This window comes from Ips typographus, linkage group LG8 (genome assembly GCF_016097725.1).
Source record: "Ips typographus isolate SLU linkage group LG8, UJ_Ityp_2.0, whole genome shotgun sequence".
In the NCBI taxonomy this organism is placed as follows: domain Eukaryota; kingdom Metazoa; phylum Arthropoda; class Insecta; order Coleoptera; family Curculionidae; genus Ips; species Ips typographus.
In genome coordinates, this window is record NC_138429.1 from 4361180 (window position 1) to 4381686 (window position 20507).

General features: G+C 32.7%; 1 protein-coding gene and 1 long non-coding RNA gene across 9 annotated transcripts in view; one reads left to right on the forward strand and one right to left on the reverse strand.

The window, feature by feature from the left end:
- Positions 1-20507, forward strand: part of Grip (Glutamate receptor interacting protein) — a 121662-nt gene that overhangs the window by 81940 nt on the left and 19215 nt on the right. For 7 of the 8 annotated variants that reach the window (XM_081984990.1, XM_081984989.1, XM_081984994.1 and 4 more), the window contains 6 exons: positions 9857-10066; positions 10447-10612; positions 13486-13698; positions 15860-16011; positions 16067-16222; positions 18415-18543. In XM_081984990.1, the coding sequence (XP_081841116.1) occupies positions 9857-10066; positions 10447-10612; positions 13486-13698; positions 15860-16011; positions 16067-16222; positions 18415-18543 (1026 nt within the window). The remainder of the gene's footprint in view (positions 1-9856; positions 10067-10446; positions 10613-13485; positions 13699-15859; positions 16012-16066; positions 16223-18414; positions 18544-20507) is intronic. The other variant, XM_081984995.1, reaches the window with a different exon arrangement.
- LOC145733176 (uncharacterized) lies at positions 2302-5785 on the reverse strand. The gene is made up of 3 exons (XR_014179135.1): positions 5639-5785; positions 5408-5575; positions 2302-2674 (listed from the first exon to the last, which is right to left on the reverse strand). It is a non-coding gene; the product is annotated as an uncharacterized LOC145733176 (long non-coding RNA).

Consider the following 20507-nt stretch of genomic DNA (forward strand, 5'->3'; position numbering starts at 1 on the left):
GAATGGAGAAATGAGTTTCAAAACTTCAATCTCGTTTAGGTTAGGTTGAGTGGAGTTCAAACATCATTTTTAAGTCTCCTCAAATAGGAAATCGATTAGTTCGATATTTATGCCCATAACTTGTTATTCTTAATAAAAATTAGATGAAACAATTTCTTCCCGACAAAATACCTACATATACAAAACGTCCTAAATTGAATCAAACCTTTAAGGCTCAGTTTTCACTATACCGAAATGCCTTAAAGCTGAGCTTTCGGTTAAAGGCTAATAAAACAATTTCCGGTTAACTTTATTGGGTTTCCGAACCACGTCAATATCGGAAATAAACTTGTCTTTGTCGTTCACCGTCGGGCAGCTGACCCTTATGCAAAATGACCGCATAAATCTGTATCAGAAAACGATATTGCTAAAACGCAATTGTTTCTCTCAGATAAATCAGTTCCGACTCGGTGGTAGTGAAATTGGCCTCGATACAAGATATGTCGCTACCGATTTCCTGAGAAGATCGATTTCTTTTGTGTGTGCATTTTTCCGGAAAACCGTGTGTACTGCTTGTCAGAGATCGTATTCAATTTCCAAAATCTTTACCGTCAAAAGGTTTAAACTGAACTGAAAGAGCAAACAGAAAAAACTAGTAAAAAAAGCTTACTTTATATGATATGGTCATACTCCCCAAGAAATCACTTAAAACCTGTAATACTAAACTGCATGTCAAGAAAATGGGGCAGTAAAACTTGTTCTCTTCTTTCAGAGGCTGTTACCATTAGAATGTTTCTTCTTGTACAACATTTTTATTCCTATTGCAATAGAACTACTTTACATATTGGAATACAAAAAAAGAGTGGAGATTCTCGTCCCTATTTGAGGCGTCCAGAGGTATTTATTCTGGAACGGGATAAGCGGAAACCGGAAACCGCTCTGCGCCTTCCTCAATTCGGAAGCGAGTGTTAAAGGTGAAAACCCAGCCCGTTTATAAAAGAGGAACAACACGGTCAAATGGCTCGATAGGAAACGACCTATACCGGACTTCCTTTTATTGGAATCGAGTCAGTTTTAGCACACCCCAAGTTTGCATTTAAATCCTTAGTTTTACCACCAAAAAGTAAAAGTCTGAATTATACATAAGGCCTCTCTTTTTAACAAACCAGTTTCTTGTAAAATGACATTCACCTTAAACATAAATCTAGTGAGGAAAGCTTAAGGCGTTACCCTAAAACTCCTAAACGTCGTTCCTATGCAGGATTTATAAGTCTAGTTTGCATATAGGGTCACTCTTTATTTCTCTATTAGATTCTGCAGGCTCTCCAAGAATTCCGCACATTCAGGGAATCGTAAGGAATTAGATGGGTCCCTTTACTTGCAGATGTAGGGTCGTTATTCAGTGGGCCCTGAATGTGGAGGTACGGTTATCCAGATATGGGAAACGATTTTAATCTTGGATGAGCCACTTACTCGGAACTATCTGAACGTTTTACGGAAAAATGCAGTTATTTTGCGGACATGGAATAATGTAATAGACATTTTCTTTGTTTGTTTTTGATATACGTATATCTTACATAACGTTTCATTGAGAGAGTAAATTGAATTTTACAGTTACAGGAAGTCAGTTTTTTGTTTTGTTGTAAATGACCATATTATTAACATATTTTTACAAATATTGCAAGTTGGTTACAAATTACATAATTTTAAATTTCCTAGCCTTAATCAATGTGCTATTACTGTATTAATTAAATAATCATTCAAAAAATTCGCAATGTTTTTCAACATAAAATATGATTTTTCTTAAAAAGAGCTTCTTTTTTTGTGTAGAAAAGACAATTATCACTAAAGAAAAAATCTCATAAAACTTAGCATATTATGAGTAGCAATATGTTGGTAAATTTTAAAAAAGGTAAAATGAATGAAACTCAATAGAGATCTTCCAGAAAGAATATAGTGTGTCCAAAATTCGATTTTTCGAACTACTGCAAAAGTTAAATGGGAAATGTTTTAGAGGATTTAATGGACAATTCGTTTTAACCACATTTTTGCTTTTTTCTTGAGTTATTCACAAAAAAATGTGCTGAATTACATCTAATTTGAAAAATTTTCTTGAACTGTGTAGTCCATTTTTAATTCGAACGTTTCGTTTTCTTAATACCATCAGCAACATTTTGTTTTCTTATCTAGTTAAAAAAGCACAATTTTTAAAATAGCAAAATCGCATTGAACAACAAAGCCATTTCTCGAATAAAATTGTATTAGATTTTTAATTCTTAATCATGTTTTGAAACGGCTTGCTATAACTCATAACATGCAGGCTTGTCATTTTAATATTATATTACACTGGTAATGAAGATGGAATTTTTCATTAGAGAAATGCGGATTTAAACCCTTTCTGCCTAGCAAAATATTAACTATTATTAAATATTCGTTGTACGCCAAAACGGGCTGATTATAAGGTTAATACAAAGGCGGAAAAACGACAACTTGAAATACCGGGTTTTAAGTGAAACTTCCAGAAGAACCACTAAACCAAACCAAAGTTTAAAACGAACGCCGAATCTTTACGGTCATTTATAACCACTTTCTGTTCCGGTCCGCTCGAGTTCTCGATTCCTTGATCTTCCTCAACGTTTTCAACTTTTAACCTCGACGTTCCGTGATCGGGAACAAAGGACATCGACACAGTAATCTGGAAAAAGTAAAATGTGTGTGTGTCGGATGTCGTAATTTTTTTCTCCTGAACTTCCAGCCAGACGGGAGATCTGATTGTGTTGGATTTACGTTACGATGCACTTCCGAAAGAATAACTTTAGTTTTAGATCACTTTTAGTGGTTTAAAGTCCAGAACTCTAGCGTCTACTTGGTTGATTATAGATAATACAGGAAGTAAATTATCGAAAGGTTGAGTTTTCTGGATTTTTTACCTTCTAAGGATTTCTTCTGCAAATTCACCATTTCCAAATCTAGATCAGAAACTGCAATTCAGAAACCATCAAGATTTATAATACAATGAATGTTATGGAAAAAATAACACAATTTAGGTTCAAAATTAAACTCAATTACAGTTCATATACTTTCTGAATTGCAATTAACAATTTTTGAATTACTCTTGACATTTTCTGAATTACAATTAACTATTCTGAATTTCACTTGACTCTTTCTGAGTTACAGTTAGAAATAGTGTAGAATGAATAGTATATTATGTTATTAGGCATAGAAAGAGGCGATTATTGTGCTGAGCTCGGAACTGTCCGACCGAAGCGAAGCTGAGGCTGGAACCATTTTGTCTGTCATTTCTAGAAACTACGTGAAATTTCCTTTAAAATGAGGTGCAAGTCAATATTTTGACAGAAAATTCAAAATGGCGGCCTGGGACTGTCAAAAAATACAACTTTTTTATTTGTCAAGTTACAGTTGACGTCTCGGTGTTTTTATGTTAGAATTTCCCGGAAAAGACGCTGGTGCAGTTTGATATCTCAAAAACTAACAGAGTTAGACCTAAAATTTAACATTTTAACCATTTCTTTGCCAGGAACTCGGCCGGATTAAGAGATACATGAAATCTGACAAAAAATATTTACAATATAATATGTGATATTATAGTAAAGGAAATTTGACGCCCTCTAGCGGCCAAACGGTGTTAACAATCAACTCATGTGGGGATATTTTTAGAAAGCTTGAAATCTGCTCTATCTTTTGTTTTCTATGACATTTTGACGTAACTTGTCAAATAAGGGAGTAATTTAGGGTCAAAGCAACGAGTGTCACAAAATATGTGATTTTATGGTGAAGAAACTTTGACGTCCTCTAGCGGCCAAACGGTGTTATCAATCAACTCATGTAGGGATATTTCTGGAAAGCTTGAAATCTGCTCTATCTTTTGTTTTCTGTGACATTTTGACGTAACTTGTCAAATAAGGGAGTAATTTAGGGTCAAAGCAACGAGTGTCACAAAATATGTGATTTTATGGTGAAGAAACTTTGACGTCCTCTAGCGGCCAAACGGTGTTAATAATCAACTCATGCGGGGATACTTTTAGAAAGATTGAAATCTTCTCTATCTTTTGTTTCCTATGACATTTTGACGTAACTTGTCAAATAAGGGAGTAATTTAGGGTCAAAGCAACGAGTGTCACAAAATATGTGATTTTATGGTGAAGAAACTTTGACGTCCTCTAGCGGCCAAACGGTGTTATCAATCAACTCATGTAGGGATATTTCTGGAAAGCTTGAAATCTGCTCTATCTTTTGTTTTCTATGACATTTTGACGTAACTTGTCAAAAAAGGGAGTAATTTAGGGTCAAAGCAACGTGTGTCAAAAAATATGCTATTTTTACAAAAAGTGCAATTTTGGCAATTTTTTATCTTGCTCCAGGACGGTTCCGATGCACAGCAAAGGAAATTTCACAAAATGAGATGTGACACGTGAAATTTTCTTTAAAATGAGATGCATTCTTTAAAGTCAATATTTTGACAAAAAATTTAAAATGGCGGCCTGCGATTATATTAAAATAAAAATATTAAAATAAAAACAACTTTCAGCTTGTTGCTTTTCCTTGGCCAATCACTAAAACTTGTCAGGATAATTTCTATAGAAATGGCAGAATTAACCAATAACTCTAGATTTCACGGTTTTCATAAAAACTATTAGTTATTCTAAACTGAAAGTACTGGCCCTTAAAGGCAGAAGAGAAGAGGCTCAGAAATTCAATTACTGTCCAGAAATTTTGTGATAAACTCCAAGTAAATTAAATTGCTCAAATTAAGTAAAGCAACATTCAGAGTGTTAAAAAACTAATAGAGAAAAGAATAAGAGAAATAATTAGAAAGAAAACAAAATTAACACTATCCAGCCGTTTTTCTTTTTCCCTAAGGACTTGACGGCGTTTCGCCCCGTTAAACGATCGGATGTTTTTCACTTTGTTTCCTCTTTTGTGCCGGGGAAGATTGCGTGAAAATGATTTTAGCCGGCCTTCGTTATTTATTATCCACTAACGAAATTGTCTTTTAATTTGTTCGCTCCGCATAGATTTTATTAATAGGCGGAACGGAAAAACATCCCGGCCCCGAGAGGAAATTGTGCGGTAATCAAATTTTCAAGGGACACGCGCGCCTCAAAGGGAAATTCCACGTTCCACCAAAACAACGTCAAAGAAAACGTTAATATAAAAAAGTACCAGGCATCTGTAACATTCAAAGACAAAAAGCTAATAGAATTTTAAGTAGAAACAATAAAGCCCGAGCGGTAAATCATGTAAGAACAGAACGAATGTAACACATCGAAAGTCGTTTAGACAACCGAGAACGATGAAAACTGAAACCTAATTACTTAAGTTCCGGGACTTTATATTTAACTCTCCACTAACGAGGAAAGTTGTTAAACTTTCCAGCCGCACTTTGTGTGTGTGTATTTGTAATTACCCTCTTCAGTTTACTGCGACCGAGTTTCACCTCGACAGTTTTGACCATGATGGAAAGGTACATCCAACACCGTGCGAGTGGTTTGGTTTATCAGTTTACGTCGTTATTATTAGATTTATGTTACGCTAGAGATAGGGTCAGTTTGCGAAGGGTTCCAGCAATGTTTTCCTAAAAATTTGTCAGAGAAATACACGTTACACAAACTTGTAGTATAGGTCAGAAATAAATTACTTATGCCCGTTTAGACAAGCTGGTTTTAGGGATCATTACGCCTTGGGTTCAGAATAAAGTTAGGTATTGCCCTGTTTCTGTTGCATCATCTGAATTTTGATCCCTAACTCACTTTAGGTGTTACGTATTCTAGGTGGTCTCCCTAACCTAAAATTAACTGTCAGCAGAGAGTGACAGAAATTTTAAGGTCTGCGAAGAGAATTTCCAACTAGTAATCAGAGAAATAGATACATCCATTGGCCACAAGTCAGAAAACGTCATAGTCACGTGAGCATTCAACCAATGAAACTTGACATTTACTGTTTCTGAGTAGGAAGCCCGTCAAGGATTGACTCTGCAAACAGACCTTTAGTTTGTTGGGAAATTATTTCTCAAATTAACAGTAAAATTAGTATTTTACTATTTTTGAAGTATAATGGATGCATTTGACGATGATTTAGAAATATTAGATTTCTTTAAAACGGTTTTCGAAAGAGAGTGCATGAAAGGTCCAATTATTTCAACAAACTGGCCAATTTGACGATTTTCCGTTCCATTTTGGACTCACTAAACGACTAAACCGACATTTTATCAAATATTAGATACAATTGAAGAACAATTAGAAGAAGATTGAATTGTTTTTTTCTCTCGTTTCTTTGTCAGCATTTTTAAAATTGTGTTCCTATACTTTTATGATTTTTTTATAGTAATAACGTTTCGCTTTCATTCCACTGGAAACAACTCAGTACAATTGCAGATTTTATTAAAAATTGATGTTGCAACAGCTTCTAGGATAGTCAAGAAAAGAAAGAAAGTTTTAGCTTTTCGAAGTTTTAGCATGTTTGCAGCCTCAATATATTAAAATTCCAAATAGACTAGACTAGACTGATTGTTTGTAGTGCTTTAAGAATGTTTTTAACCTGAAAAATCGAGCTTTAAGGATCTTCACAAAGTTTTTGACTTATCAGGTCTGAAAGCCAGTTTGTACACTGTCCATAGTCTAGAAAATGTCATTTCAAGCTTCTTCACATTAAATTGACTTCTGCACTCATCGAAACAAAAAAATTTGAGCAATTTCTAAGAACTTTGGACTCTTTTTAATGTTTTAAGACTAAAAAATCGAGTTTAAAACTATTTATAATAGTAAAAGTTAAGTTTCAAACTCTTCAGTGATGAAAATAAGAAATGTTGGCATTAAATGCTAGGATATCAGTCTTAAACACTAATTTTTACAATTGAATTAGTAGGAAATTTCAATTTGGACTGTTACCAGTGTTTAATTGAATTCTAGACTTGTTTTAATCCAGAAAATTGAGTTGCACACCACTTAAAGTCCTAAAAATACACATTTTGACTTTCTTTAGTCTTAGTAAAGTCATTTCTAGCCTCAAAAGTAATCTTTTAGACTATTTTTGGTAGTAAAAAATAAGTTTAATGCGCAACAATCTTTGTCTTGATTTTGGACTGTTGTAAATAACAAGTTTTTAGATTATTCAGTACAAATGTGTTGAATAATCAGTTTTACTTTACCTAGTCAAAAAAATTGCCAGTAAAAATTAGTCCAAAAATCCTGTTCTTTTTTACTATTTTCAGAGTTAAAAATTAATTCGTAAACGTCCCAGATAACCAAATTTTAATCTTTTTGAATAATTTTAAAGTAAAAAATATCATAACCCAAGTAGACTTTATTGTCAGACACACCGAAACACTTAAAACTGGACTATCCAGTATAGTCAAATTTTTAAAAAATTTGAAGTTGTAATAAATTTCCTCAAAAACATAGGCATATCAAAAATAACTAAAATTTCAATTTAACATAAATCCAACCATTTTCGTTTTAAATGCGGAAAACTATTTTTAAAATCTGTTGAATTATGATTAGAAAAAAATAATTTATTGTAATTTCTATAGGTCAGCTGCTGATGAAGTAAACGTACTCATTTATAACAAATAAATTAAGTATTTTGTTGTCTATAACGCTAATAAAATGATATGTTTTAAAATTCGCTAGTTTTTCAAACAACTCATGCATCTATTTCAAGTAAAATTGACAAAATTATGGATGAAGACTCAAAAAGTGTCAAATACAATAAGGATAAGGACTAAAAAATTATGGCAAAGTAAATCTAGCCAATAATTAGAAAGTTTCACAACTAATAGGCTTGATAATTAAAACAACTGTTTTTTTATGAAATTACACTGTGGCAACCATGTAATTTTTCAGATAAAAACTAAAGTGCTGTTCATAACTTGTGAGTATATGACGCACATTTGTTTAAATCCGACTTTTATCTCCGAACCTCAAACAGCCTGTCACTCCCAATCAAACCGCCCTTCAACATGGAAAATTTAAATAAGAGAAAAGACGAAAAGGGCTTTCCCCGCAAGGATTTGCGGTCCATTAGCTGTTTTCTGGCTTTTCCTTGACGGTCGAGATAAACCGACGTTTATTTTTTATATTTAGTGACGACCGTCTAAGGGAAATCCCCGGATTCCTCCAATTGGCGCTCGGGAAAGCTGCAAAATTTCCGGGAATTTAGATTATTGTCCTCGAGAGAATGGAGATATTTTGAGGCTCATTCCCGCAGTTAGGAAGTTCGCTTTTTTTAGGTCATTCTCGGACCGTTGTGAGCAGTCAACGAACGCAATTTAAGGAGACTTAAGTGGTGGGGACAATGGGTAGCGTGGGATAATGAAATGCCTTTGTGTTGCAAATAGAGAGGTTTTTTTGTCCGTAAATTAATGTACTCGGCCAGTTTTTGGTGCACTTAAAATAGAAAAAATACTGGTTTTTCTTTAGCCAAAGTCGGACTAAGTGAGTTAAACAAAACAAAAGTCGTAGCAACAAAAATTAACGCGTTAAATAAAGTTGGCAATAAATTGCGATGTTGTCACTTCTTCATTGTTTGAAAAACACAAAAAACTAAACCCAGCACTCTCCACGGTCCTTAACATCATTTTCTCAAAACTTTACTTAAAAGAGTAGGTACTGTAAACTTAATTTACTAGTAGTGTTTTTTGATAATTTTGACATTACTAACACCAGTAAGGTGTACCAACTTAGCAAAACTGCACTCGGTTTCCCAAATGATGCAAACCTTCCAAATTGTCCCTAGTTCCATAAACTGGTGTTGATAGAGAAAAAGGAGTAATTTAGAAATTTACCATAAACATTGAATACAAATTTAGTCTGTATAAATACGGTTATTTGTCAGAAATACCAAAGCTTTTCATAGGGAATGTGACAAATTTGATTCCATGGAGCTGTAAACACAACTTACAGTGCAATTCCTCAAAGAAACACATCTATTTGACATGTTATACATTCAGGTCACTGGTGAGTGAGTTTTGACAGTTATGATTTTGACTGTCACGTGACCTAAGAACAGTATTCTTTGTCAGAACTGTCAAATTTGGCTCCGTGGAGCTGTTAGAGCCTCTTTACTGTGTAGTTCCTCCAAGAAACACATTTACTGGACATTTTATAACTTACGAATAGTCTATTGACTGAATTGTTGCTTTTAATGTGCTTTTATTAGTTTTTTCTTCATCATTCTCTTAAATTCTCCTAAAATTATTTAATTCCTTTGGCATTTTCTTCAAAATCATTGTCAAGTCATTGATTTCCTGTGGATAGTTTTGAAATTTGTATGCCTGTGTAATGTGAAAATTATAAATAATTATTAGGTTATCCAATGAAAAAATACAAATTGAACTAAATTTAGCTTGAATTGTATAGTTTATAATTTAATTGTTCGAAACTTGAGTTTTTTGACTGTGACAGTGTGATGCATTATATCAACTTGTAGACCTTCAAATTCTCTTTTGATTACTCTAATAATATTTAAAGTAAAAACACGAATAACTGAGCTATTAAATAATTAATAAAGACAGATAGGACAGAAAAAATACACATATTTTTAACATTAGCGATTTTGCAACACTGCCTTTTTATAAAACTAACGTCAAAAGTAAAATTTTGACACAAAAACAGTATTGTTTAATGGGACGTCCGGTATAATAACTTCTAATAAAACTTTTTCCATTGACAAAACTCTTACTCAAATCACACTCAGGATTGCTGGAATCATCTCCGGAAATATCTATGTATATCTTCCTATGGAACTTATTTGTCCATATTTTTCCTTGTTATTTATGACTTTGGCAACGCTGCCTTTTTTCAGAATTATGCCGTCCAACCACAGATATATTAAATAATGTTTATTGTCCATGTTTCAGGTATATCAGACACGGATCAATGTCCCATGATAGCCGGCTTGAGGCCGGACAGTTGCGCGATGAGTTCGGACCAATTAGCGCCCTGCGATAGGCTGCTAAGCGTCAACGGCATATCAACGTCGCACATGCGTCCCGACGAAGTGTCCAGCCTACTGGACAGTATAGATGGCAACACTGTGATGGAACTGGAATACTCTCTACCTAGTTACGGTAAGCAATCACGTGATCAGAGAATGTTATTTATGTTAATAATGTATTATTTACAATCTTCCTGTATTTTATGCAATAGTATGATAATTCTGTATTTTTTCTTGTATCATAGAATTGGGATCTCGTACATAAATTAATTTGTTATTAATTTTCTTTGCGTTTTGGGTAAGGGTTGCACGTCTGCCAGAATACACACTATTATATTCTAATATGGTGCAAACCAAAAATTAAAAAAGTGCAAAATATAGAATTTTTCAATTTTTTAAATACACCATTTGAAACAGCTTAAAAAAACACTATAAAATTAAGCAATTTTAATGAAATAAAATGACAATCTTGACAAAACATCCCTAGTTAACCTAATTTATAATTTATTGCAGCTTCTCAAAATTCTTTATGTGTAACGTCACACATTACGGAGGTACCAGTAGAAAGAATCGATGGTTCTTTAGGAATTACCTTGAGGGGAGGTTACGCCCCCGACCACCCCCACCTCAGTCGCCCTTTGGTTATTACGCATGTCAGGCCTAATGGACCGGCACACCGGTAAGAATTGCCCCATTTAAATAATATATTAAGAACAGACAAGCACAAATTTTTGCTGATTTTTGTGTTGAAGTTTCCGTTCCCAGTGACTTCATTAGGGAATAACTACTCCCCAGATTGGCAGGAAACTTTTTTATTTAACCTTAATGAAACTCCCCGATGAACTGAATAAAGTTTCCCCAGACCCAATAAACAACTGATTTAGTTCGGGTTATTTTTATTACTACGGGATCTCAGTGACGCATTGAAAGGAAACAAGGGAACGGCTTTTTCCTCCAAGTCTGTAGTTGGTTTTTAAAAGGAAAACTTTTTTAATTCTTTTTCGTGGAGTTTAAGGGGCGAAAAGCCCACCAATTGTCAGATAGGCGGTTTAATTTAAGAGGGTTTTGACTGCTTTTAATCCAATTCCGTTGTAATTATCGGAACACGTTACTTGAAAACTGTTTACGTGAAAAACCATCCCATGTCAAAGAAAATTTAATCAGCGAACAGGTTTTCGTATAGAAATGAATCGTAAAGATATCAAAAAGGAATGAAAAGTAAAGTGTGACTGGTAGCTATTATTACTACCACTAAAATGTGTTTTTTAATTATCAGGTTTGATGAAATAGAAGTAATTTTACAGTAATTATCATTGATAGTAATAACAATTATAGCATTGAACGTTATTACAAATTACGTTTCGATTATCCAAATTGCTGCATAATGGATTCGGAAGCTCAAAGTTTTATTGGCAGGCATAAAATTGTCTGAATTAGTTCAATGCTAATAGTTTGCGCTAAAATACAGTGTGATCAAAAACACAACTCAACCGAAAATTGTTTTCAATACTCCTTATTGTTTGACCTTTTTCAGATTTTAACCCCCTGTATATTATATTAGTAGTAATATAAATGCAACTTTCTATTGACAAAAGTATTTATAATAAAGTTTACTTTCTTCTTATAAACGTTACTTAACAATTATTAACCCTCATTCATAAACAAATATTATATTGAATAATTTTCCAATTGTTCAAATTACAATATGTAATTTATAGTTTTGAATTAATTAATTTTTTAATGAATCACAAATTGGGAATTTTGAATTGTAGAAACAAGGAGGAACAACTGAAATTAATAATTATGACTTTCTGAGCAACACTCTTTACCTAGAACATAGAGCAAAGTATTAGAGCAAAATAATAGACTATAACTTCCAAAGTTAGTAAAAAAAGCAATATTTTTCTCATATTAAAACGGAAACACATACTACAAATAGAAAGGGTTTTCTCCGATTTAAAACCTCAGAAATTTCCAATATCTAAGAAATGCACTAACAAACTGTTGTATTGGATTAAACGGTACGAACCATATTTCTAAGATTGGTACTAATGAAAACTTGTTGAAAATACATAAATTTGTGAATAAAGCAAAGTCAAAGATTGTTCCGCATAAAACACATTTTTTAATACTAAAAATAGTCTCAAAGTTTACTTTTAAGGCTAGAAATTACTTTATTACAACTAAAGAGAGTCCAAAAGTCTATTTTCACGACTTTAATTGCTGTATAACTCAATTTCCTGAACTAAAACAAGTCTAGAATCCAATTAAACACTGGCAAAAGTTCACATTAAATTTTCGGACTAATTCATTTTTAAAAATTAGTTTTCAAGACTTTGCCGTAGCATTAAGTGCCAAAAATGTTTTTCTTCTCTTACTGAAGTGTCTGAAAGTAAAAAAACTTGAAAAGTTAGTCTCCAAGTCAATTTTCATGAACCTAATATCGATATCCAGGATTTAAGACTATTTTCAAGGCTAAAATATTGAAATTTGTCTTAAAATTATGAAAACTTACTTCTAATGTAAATTTTAAGCTTCTAATGTCACTTTTTGTTGTCCAAGCCAATATTCAATTCAAATTCTAGAAAAATTAGTTTTGAAATGTCTACAAGTCTCAATTTTCAATACCAAAGTCTTTCAATTTATTTGAAAACTATGACGACTGACTACAAAGACAGTTTTTAAGCCTCCCAAGCCAACCTTCACAGTGTCCAAGTCAATTTTAAAAACTAAAGTCTTTCAGTTTAACCAAAGACAATTTTTAAGCTATTCAAGTAAATTTTTACTGTTTTAAAGTCAGTTTATTGGTTTCTATGTTAATTTTCTAGACTACAAAGCTTTTTAAAATTGGGATGGGTTGGTTTTGGGTCCTTGAACGTAATAACTCAATTATCTCGAAAACGAAGATTCAAATGAAAATTTGATAAGAGATACTTTTGTTTTCAACTTGAACAAGAAAATTTAAAAAAAAACTGTGATTTTTTAAAAATATCCAGTGACGTAGAAAATAAGGTTTCCTGTATTCATGCCACTGGACAATTTTGACAAACGCCATTAACATCACATAATGAGTATTAATTGCCTAAGTGCTTGTTACAAATTTGATCAAAATGTTTTATTTTATCTTTAACAGATCAATAAATGTTTTGGAATGACATTGTACTGTATTTTCCTGATTTATGTTGAAATTTCTTCTAAAAAGAGGCAATCACGTCATTATTCATTCACTGAACCCGACGTGTAACCAAAAACTTTATAAACTGACAAGCAAAAAGCTTAATAACGAAAAGTAAAATTTAATAAGGCCTAATCGTCGTACATATCTCTTTCGTCGGCGTTCTTAATATGCTTTGAAAAGCGAGCGGATCGGAAAAATACTTCTTCATCCTACAAGAACCGAAAATAAATTACACGACTGGCATGCTGATGCAAACCGAATAAGAAAATATTGAAAAAGAACTGAGAAATGTAGCCTGACATCTCTATTTTGAGGCCACTTTGATGATTGATATTTTTGCTCGTTTTATTACTAAAATTTGGTTTTTTTTTTAGGAGTGGATTGATTAGAGTTGGTGATCGTTTGCTGAAAGTCGACCGATGTTCTCTTGTCAACAAGACCCTGATGGAGGCGCAACAAATCCTCCGAGACGTCGGCAATTGCAGTCCCCACGGTCTTGCCGTGTCGACCTTAACAATTGAGTACGATGTTAGTGTTATGGAGTCTGTTAAATATGCCAGTGGGCCACTTTTAGTTGAAATCGATAGGTAAGTATTTGTTGTTTTTTGGGTAAAAAGTAAACATTTTTAAACCGTTATCAAACATTAAAAAAACCCAATAATGGAATTCTTAATTTGGAAAATTACTGTCAAAGTATTTTAACCCATTTACCGGACACTCTGTATAGTTTTAATACTTCAAAGGTTGGTAAAAATAACGTCTGATTAGTGAGGTTGACAGGTGATCAAAATATAGAACACTTACAATCACCTTCCTTAGAATATTGCAAAAATGCTCTAAAAACATTTTAAAATATCCCCCTAAGATTAACCCCTCTATCTACCAAAAATTGAGTTTTTAAATTGACGCTTGTAAAATCGGTAGATTACTAAAATTCTGGAACTCCTTCTTCGTCAACTGCTGGAGTATTTTAAGGGCGATTATTTTAGTAATCGGCAGCAACTAAATTGACATACATTTATAAGATCTTAAAGTTGACTTTGTCAATGTAAAAATTTGCTTTTTTAGGCCAAATTTCGAAAGGAAATCTTCTAGAAAATTATCAGAAAGGTTATTCCAGTAAATTTAAGCAACAAAATTGTAATTTGTATGATTGAATCCTAAAACTATCGTTTTAAGAACCAAATTTTAAGCGAAAAACTTCTGTAATGTTTCTAGTAAACAAATTCAAGAATCCCATACTTACACACGAATTTGTGGCACCCTGTATTGGACTATACACAGGAAGAGTAGAATAAATGCTTTTTTATAAAATAGTGCCAAAAAATACACTTTTTAATAATTTTTAGTGCAAAAAGTTCTTTTTTTTTCTTGTTTTTTGCATAAAATCGACTTGTTTGATGACAAAAGCACAGCAAATATTCAAAAGGTGGCACAATTTTATAAAAATAACTATTTTCTACCACTGTTTAATAAAATATCAATTACTCACTACTTTTGAATAGATAACACTCATTATCTACCCGTGAGTAATAAGTGATTACTCACTGGTTCGGTCCACTCGCGGACGCCACCGACATATAGCAAAAATCAAAGTAACATGGAGTGACGTAACCAGTGCAATAGGTTTAAAATTAATATTGTTCCTAAACCTTGATTTTCTTTTCTACTACATTATTACGTTATATTTTGACAGTTATAACATTTAGTTGGCAATTACAGCTCTGTTTTCTGTTCTGTACACCCGATGACTGTCAAATTCAATTCCATGGAGAAGCAAAACAACGGAACTTACTTAAAAAAGTAACAAAATCAGTTTGACTTTGGATGAATGCATTTTATACTTTCATCAAGCATTTTTGACATTTTTAACATTTGGTTGTTTGATTCTGACTTTATTTTAGTCAATTTTTAAATATGACAACCGTCAAAACGTTCTCCATAAAGCTGTAAAACCACAAAACACTCTTAAAATCGGTATAGACAGTATCAAACGTATTTTATAGTTTTATTTTGACAGTTATGAGTGTTATGACATTTGGCAGTTAGTTAGAGGTTACAGCTCTGTATTTTGTTATGCTCTAAACCGGAAAACTGTCAAATTCAATCCTATAGAGGTACAAAACGAAATCAGTGTGATTTTGGTTAAATGCATTTTATATCTTTATCAAGCATTTTCTGACTTAATTTTCGTCTATTTTTAAATATGACAAACGTCAAAATACAAACAAAAGCTTTATGAGACAGTTATAGTTCTGCCTTTAAACGTGACTTACAACTTACTTTTAGCTCGTGTTCATGCTCGTGGAATAATATACTATTTATCCACAGTAAAATTCTCGTTCGTTTCAAATATGGGCTTGAACCATTTGCACGACAATTTGTATATAGTGCTGTAAATCAGTACACAGCAACACTTATCTCATCCATGCAGATGGCTCAAATCAGTTCCTGAACGGTTCAGAATCATGAACCCGAATAAAGCTATTATAACTATTTTTTATGACGTTAGTATTGGATCTTTACAAAAATGCGTTTAAATTGAATTTTACTAATATTACAATATTTAGGAAAAACTGGCTCAATACATGGAATTTCTGGAAAAATTGTTGTGTATTCCATCAAAACTTGTCTTATTTGCGGTTTGTTTCTGCTCGAATCTCACTGCCATTAGTAGAGTATATTTCTTCAATCTTGGAGATAATATACTGTTGGTTTTTGATGAAATATGTTCTACTTTTTTTTCAGACAAAGTGAAGAAGATTTTGGTCTGGTGCTATCCAACTCAAATCCCATTTTAGAGTCAAAATCTTCGCAAAACGACATTATGACCGCCGGCTTTTATGTGGAAAGGGTACTGCCAGCTAGTACAGCTGATCGATGTGGGGCATTATCAGTCGGTAAGTTACCGAAATACAGCAAGAAACGCACCAAAACCGGTTTTGTTGTTGATAGGAGATCAACTTTTGGCTATTGATAATCTGCATTTGGATAATTGGTCAGGCAGCCCTACGGACGCTGAAAAACTTCTTCGAAGGGCCACCAAACTTCAAGTTCTTCCCTACACCGCAATTCAAAGAGCTCAAAGCAGAAGTCAGTATGCTATTAGCGGTATGTATAGAAAATTACCTATCACGCAAAATTTTGCTATAGTCATAAAATATCTGCAATCTAGTCCCGGAAGATATATTAAGTTTGCTCTAGAAAGCGGGGAAAATGTCCAGACTAGATGATTGACGTCGGCATAAAATAATATGCAAATTCGATTCGAAAAAAATCGATTGTGGAAAAATAGGGGACAAGATTAACACGAAAGTACACGTAACACGTCCTCCCGGATCTGGACAGACGGGAAATGAATACAGATAAGGAACGATAACCGTTAAGTTTCTATAGCGGCCTAACCGGAATAAGGACTATGATTATCCGCATACTTTCCGGTCTATTCGCTTTCATGTATATTGGAATTTTCATCGTGGATGTCGTGGAAAATTTGAGCAGAATTTTAAAACTAGCAAGCAAAAAATATTAGATCAAATCGGTTCGAAATGAATTTCAGATAACGAAGGAAAAATATCTTGCGTGAATTTTATTTCAAATTAAATCTTTAAAACCCATGAACGTTTAAGTGTGGTTAAAATGACTTACAATACCATTTCCAAATAAATAACTATTTATATTTTCTTAAAGTCTAATAACAAAGTTACGGAATAAAATTGCCCATATTTTCGTTTCTAACTGAACTAAGTAAAATAGCTATTTTCTTCGTCAAAATTAAATTTTTTGCAGTCTCCGTTAAACTTTTTAATTAGAAAAAGTACGGTTTAATACTGTTTTCTTCCAGCCGTTTTAATAAAGCAAATTTTAATGCAATCAGAAGCAGTTGAAGATGAGTTGACCTCTTTGTGAAACAAGTATCATTTTAAATAAGTTTCATAATTTGATAAAGAACTGTATTTAAGAAAAATTGTCCTAAATATTTGAATTTGCCTACTTAAAAATGTAGAAAATTGAGCAAGTTTAGCGGTTTATTAAGGCAGCAATTTCCATCATTTTTATAGGTGAAAGTATTATATTATATACAAGGTGTTTTTTTTTTTGGAGCTGGGAGAAGTTAAATCCACAAATAATAAATACAGAGTTACAAAATTATTGATTAAAAAATATAGAATAAACAGAAAGTGTCAAAAAATTAGTATATTCCAGGAAAGATGTATTTGAGCGCTTTAAAGTTTCTATTTTCGGAATTTCATAATTTGGAATGTCTTCTCGAATTTTAAAATGTCTTGTAATACTTCAAAGTACCTCACAAAAATAGCTCAAATTACTTCAAATCTATACACCAAATAACTTAAACGATGTATTTTACTATTAATTAAAGATGACTACTCAAAAACAAAACACTGCACTAAAAATTAGCATAATATAATAGTACAGGGTGATTTTGACCCTTAACTTCTTTAATATAGCATATCGACACCCTGTATAATAACTTTTTTTTTACTAAAATCCAAAATAAGGAAGTTAAGGGGGTGAAGTGGTCATTGTATTTAAAAAAAAAACATAAGTTTGGTTTTTTACTCAAATTTGGGACATTCTGTATAATAACTGTTTATCAAAGAGTAGTGGACCTAAATAAATACTAGTTTTGTATTTAACGTTTTTTTCCTAAAATCAAAATTAATGAAGCAAGGGGGTGGTCAAAATTCAATCAATCACCCTGTAGATACACAAGTTTTGATAACAAACAACGCTGTTTTTATTATACAATTTTTGTAACCTGGTATATCAGTTTTATATTATAATATTGAGTTGAAAAATTAGAATTTTTTACTCTTTAAAAATGTGCTAAAAATCTTAAAATATGATCAAATTGAAATATTTTTGCTTTTCTTCAAAATTTTATCACATTTAAGCAAAAACACCTAACAAAATAAGCTTGAAGCTGTTAAGTATCCTAACTTAAACTTTTAATTATTAAATGCTATAAACTATTCTTAGAAAAACAGTTTAAAATATTGAACAGAAACTAATCCAAGGTTTAATAGTTTCTCTCTCCGGCTTTAAAGCAAACGTCGATTTTCAAAGAGCAAACACTTTACAGAAAAAGGAGACCGTGAAGGAAAAACAAAACTGCAGTGTTGTCCCTTCAATATTTACCTGATTCTCGCTGAAATTCGCATTTTCGTTTGCATACCCTATTTTGTTTGGAAAGACCGTAGGGACATGTTTATTCTTGCATCGTGTAAACTGTGCTTTTTATTCAGATTTGTTGTTCTGACGATTTGGTTTTGGGTTTTCAGGTCAATTTTCTGGCAGTAGTGCCAGTGTAACCGGGTACAGTACTTTGAATAGCCGAAAGTCAAGAACGAGCCGGATTAATCGCAATAACAGACAGAGTACTATCAATAAATCTTTTGATAGTGATTGTGGTAAGTTATTTGTAATATTAACTGTGAAACAGGGGAGTGATATAAACAGTTTCTCAATTCCTAAAGTTGGAAAATTAGTTAAGGAGAAACAAATCCCCTCCTGATTAGGTGTTGTGTCGTGAATCTAAACTTTGGCTTTGCACTATACCAAGCTATTCAATTATGAAACAACTTTGAATCAAACATAATCAGTTAATAGGCAAAGTTGGGAGAGTTGCATGCAAATGTATTTTCCCCTTTTGGGTATAGTAAATTCTACATTTAGAAAGTGGAAAGAAACGAAAAACATACATCGGTTAAAGGGTATCATTTCTAAATGGACACCCTCGTGTACCGGGAGCGTAAAACGTATATTATGCAAACAAAAAAGGCCCATTTCCCCCCAACTTCCGTTTCTTATTTAAAGCAAAAATGTTGCCGAATAACAGACGCTACCAGATTTATCACAGATACAGGACGATATGGGCACGTTCGAATTGTAATGGGCCAATTTGTTTGTTTAGCGCGACTCAAAACCGTAGGAAAAGACATAAATAACTCTTATACTACTTTCCGGCAAACGGCTGAGAGAAATAAATTTCCAGCCTGAAATTTCTTTAAGAGGGTGTTAAGCATTAGTACCCAACGCAGTCGGATAATTTAATTTTCCATTTTTTTGTTCGGGATGAAAAATGCTGAACAATTCCGGCTACCATTTTCATCGCAAGAAAAACGAATTGAAATAAACTCGCGACAGTAAATAGGATTCTTCATTTAAAAGCATTTTACAATAATTGTTTTGTTTTAAGTGAAATACAAATTAAATAAGAGGCAGGTTAGTAAAAACTATTTAAAATCAGAACACTGTAGTCTATACATCGATGAAGGTTGGGAATTTTGTAATATCGTTAAAACAGTATCATTAACTTAATTAAGCTCAGTTTTGCTCTGAAAGTAACGTTGTCATTTTTACGACTGGAAAAAATTTCTGCAGGTCATGTCACGTTTAAAACGTCTAATGGAATCGTGAAGGTCACGTGACCTTGTTTTTTTACAAAGTTAAACTAGTAATCCTTGCAATCACCTGACCATATTTAAGGTAAAAATGTTGTGTTTGGAGATCACTTGACCATTTTTACGATTGAAACAATTTGTGAAAATCAAGTGATTGTTTTTAACTATCAAATTCCTCTACAAAGGTCACGTGACTCTTTTCAAGCGCCAAATGGAAATTTGCAGTTCACTTAAAGTTAAAGTACTATCCTTGCAGTCATGTGACTATTCTTGCGATTGAAATGTATTTCTAAAAGTTACGTGACTATTTTTAATGTTAAAATAGCATCCTTAAGGTCACGTTACCAGTTTTACGATTAAATTGAGGCCTAAAAATGGTCGACGTCATAGTTTTTAATTATCAAATTCAGTTATGAAGGTCACGAATTTTCAATCGTCTAATAGAATCTTTTGACACTTCTTACAGTTAAAATAGCATCCTTGCAGTCACGTGACCATATTTAAGATCAAATTGTTATTATAAAGGCTACGTGACCATTATTTTTACGATTGAAAGGAAAACGTGGTTTTCAACTATGTATTTTAAATTTACTTAATTATTTGGGGTTTACGATCTTTATTTCTTTTGATCCTCTTCCAGTTTTTTGGAATCAAACTTAACAGTTTAGCAAACGTTTTGCAAAATTTATTTTTGCATCATTAGAGCAGGCTGTTTATTTGAGTCCGTTAATACATAACACTTAGATAAAATACCTTTAAAAAATGTTTTTTTTTTGTTTTTACACAGTGCACAAATTAAAAATACATTAATACAATTGGCGTGGAAAACGCTAAACGCATGTCAGGTTGGTAGTGTCAAATTAAGCAGCTCATAGTTTCGTTATTTTAACAGTTACAGAGTTCAACTTTTGACCACTGTATAGTTCCTGGAGTTCCTTAACTTCTCTATTATAGTAAATTTTTCCGTTTAG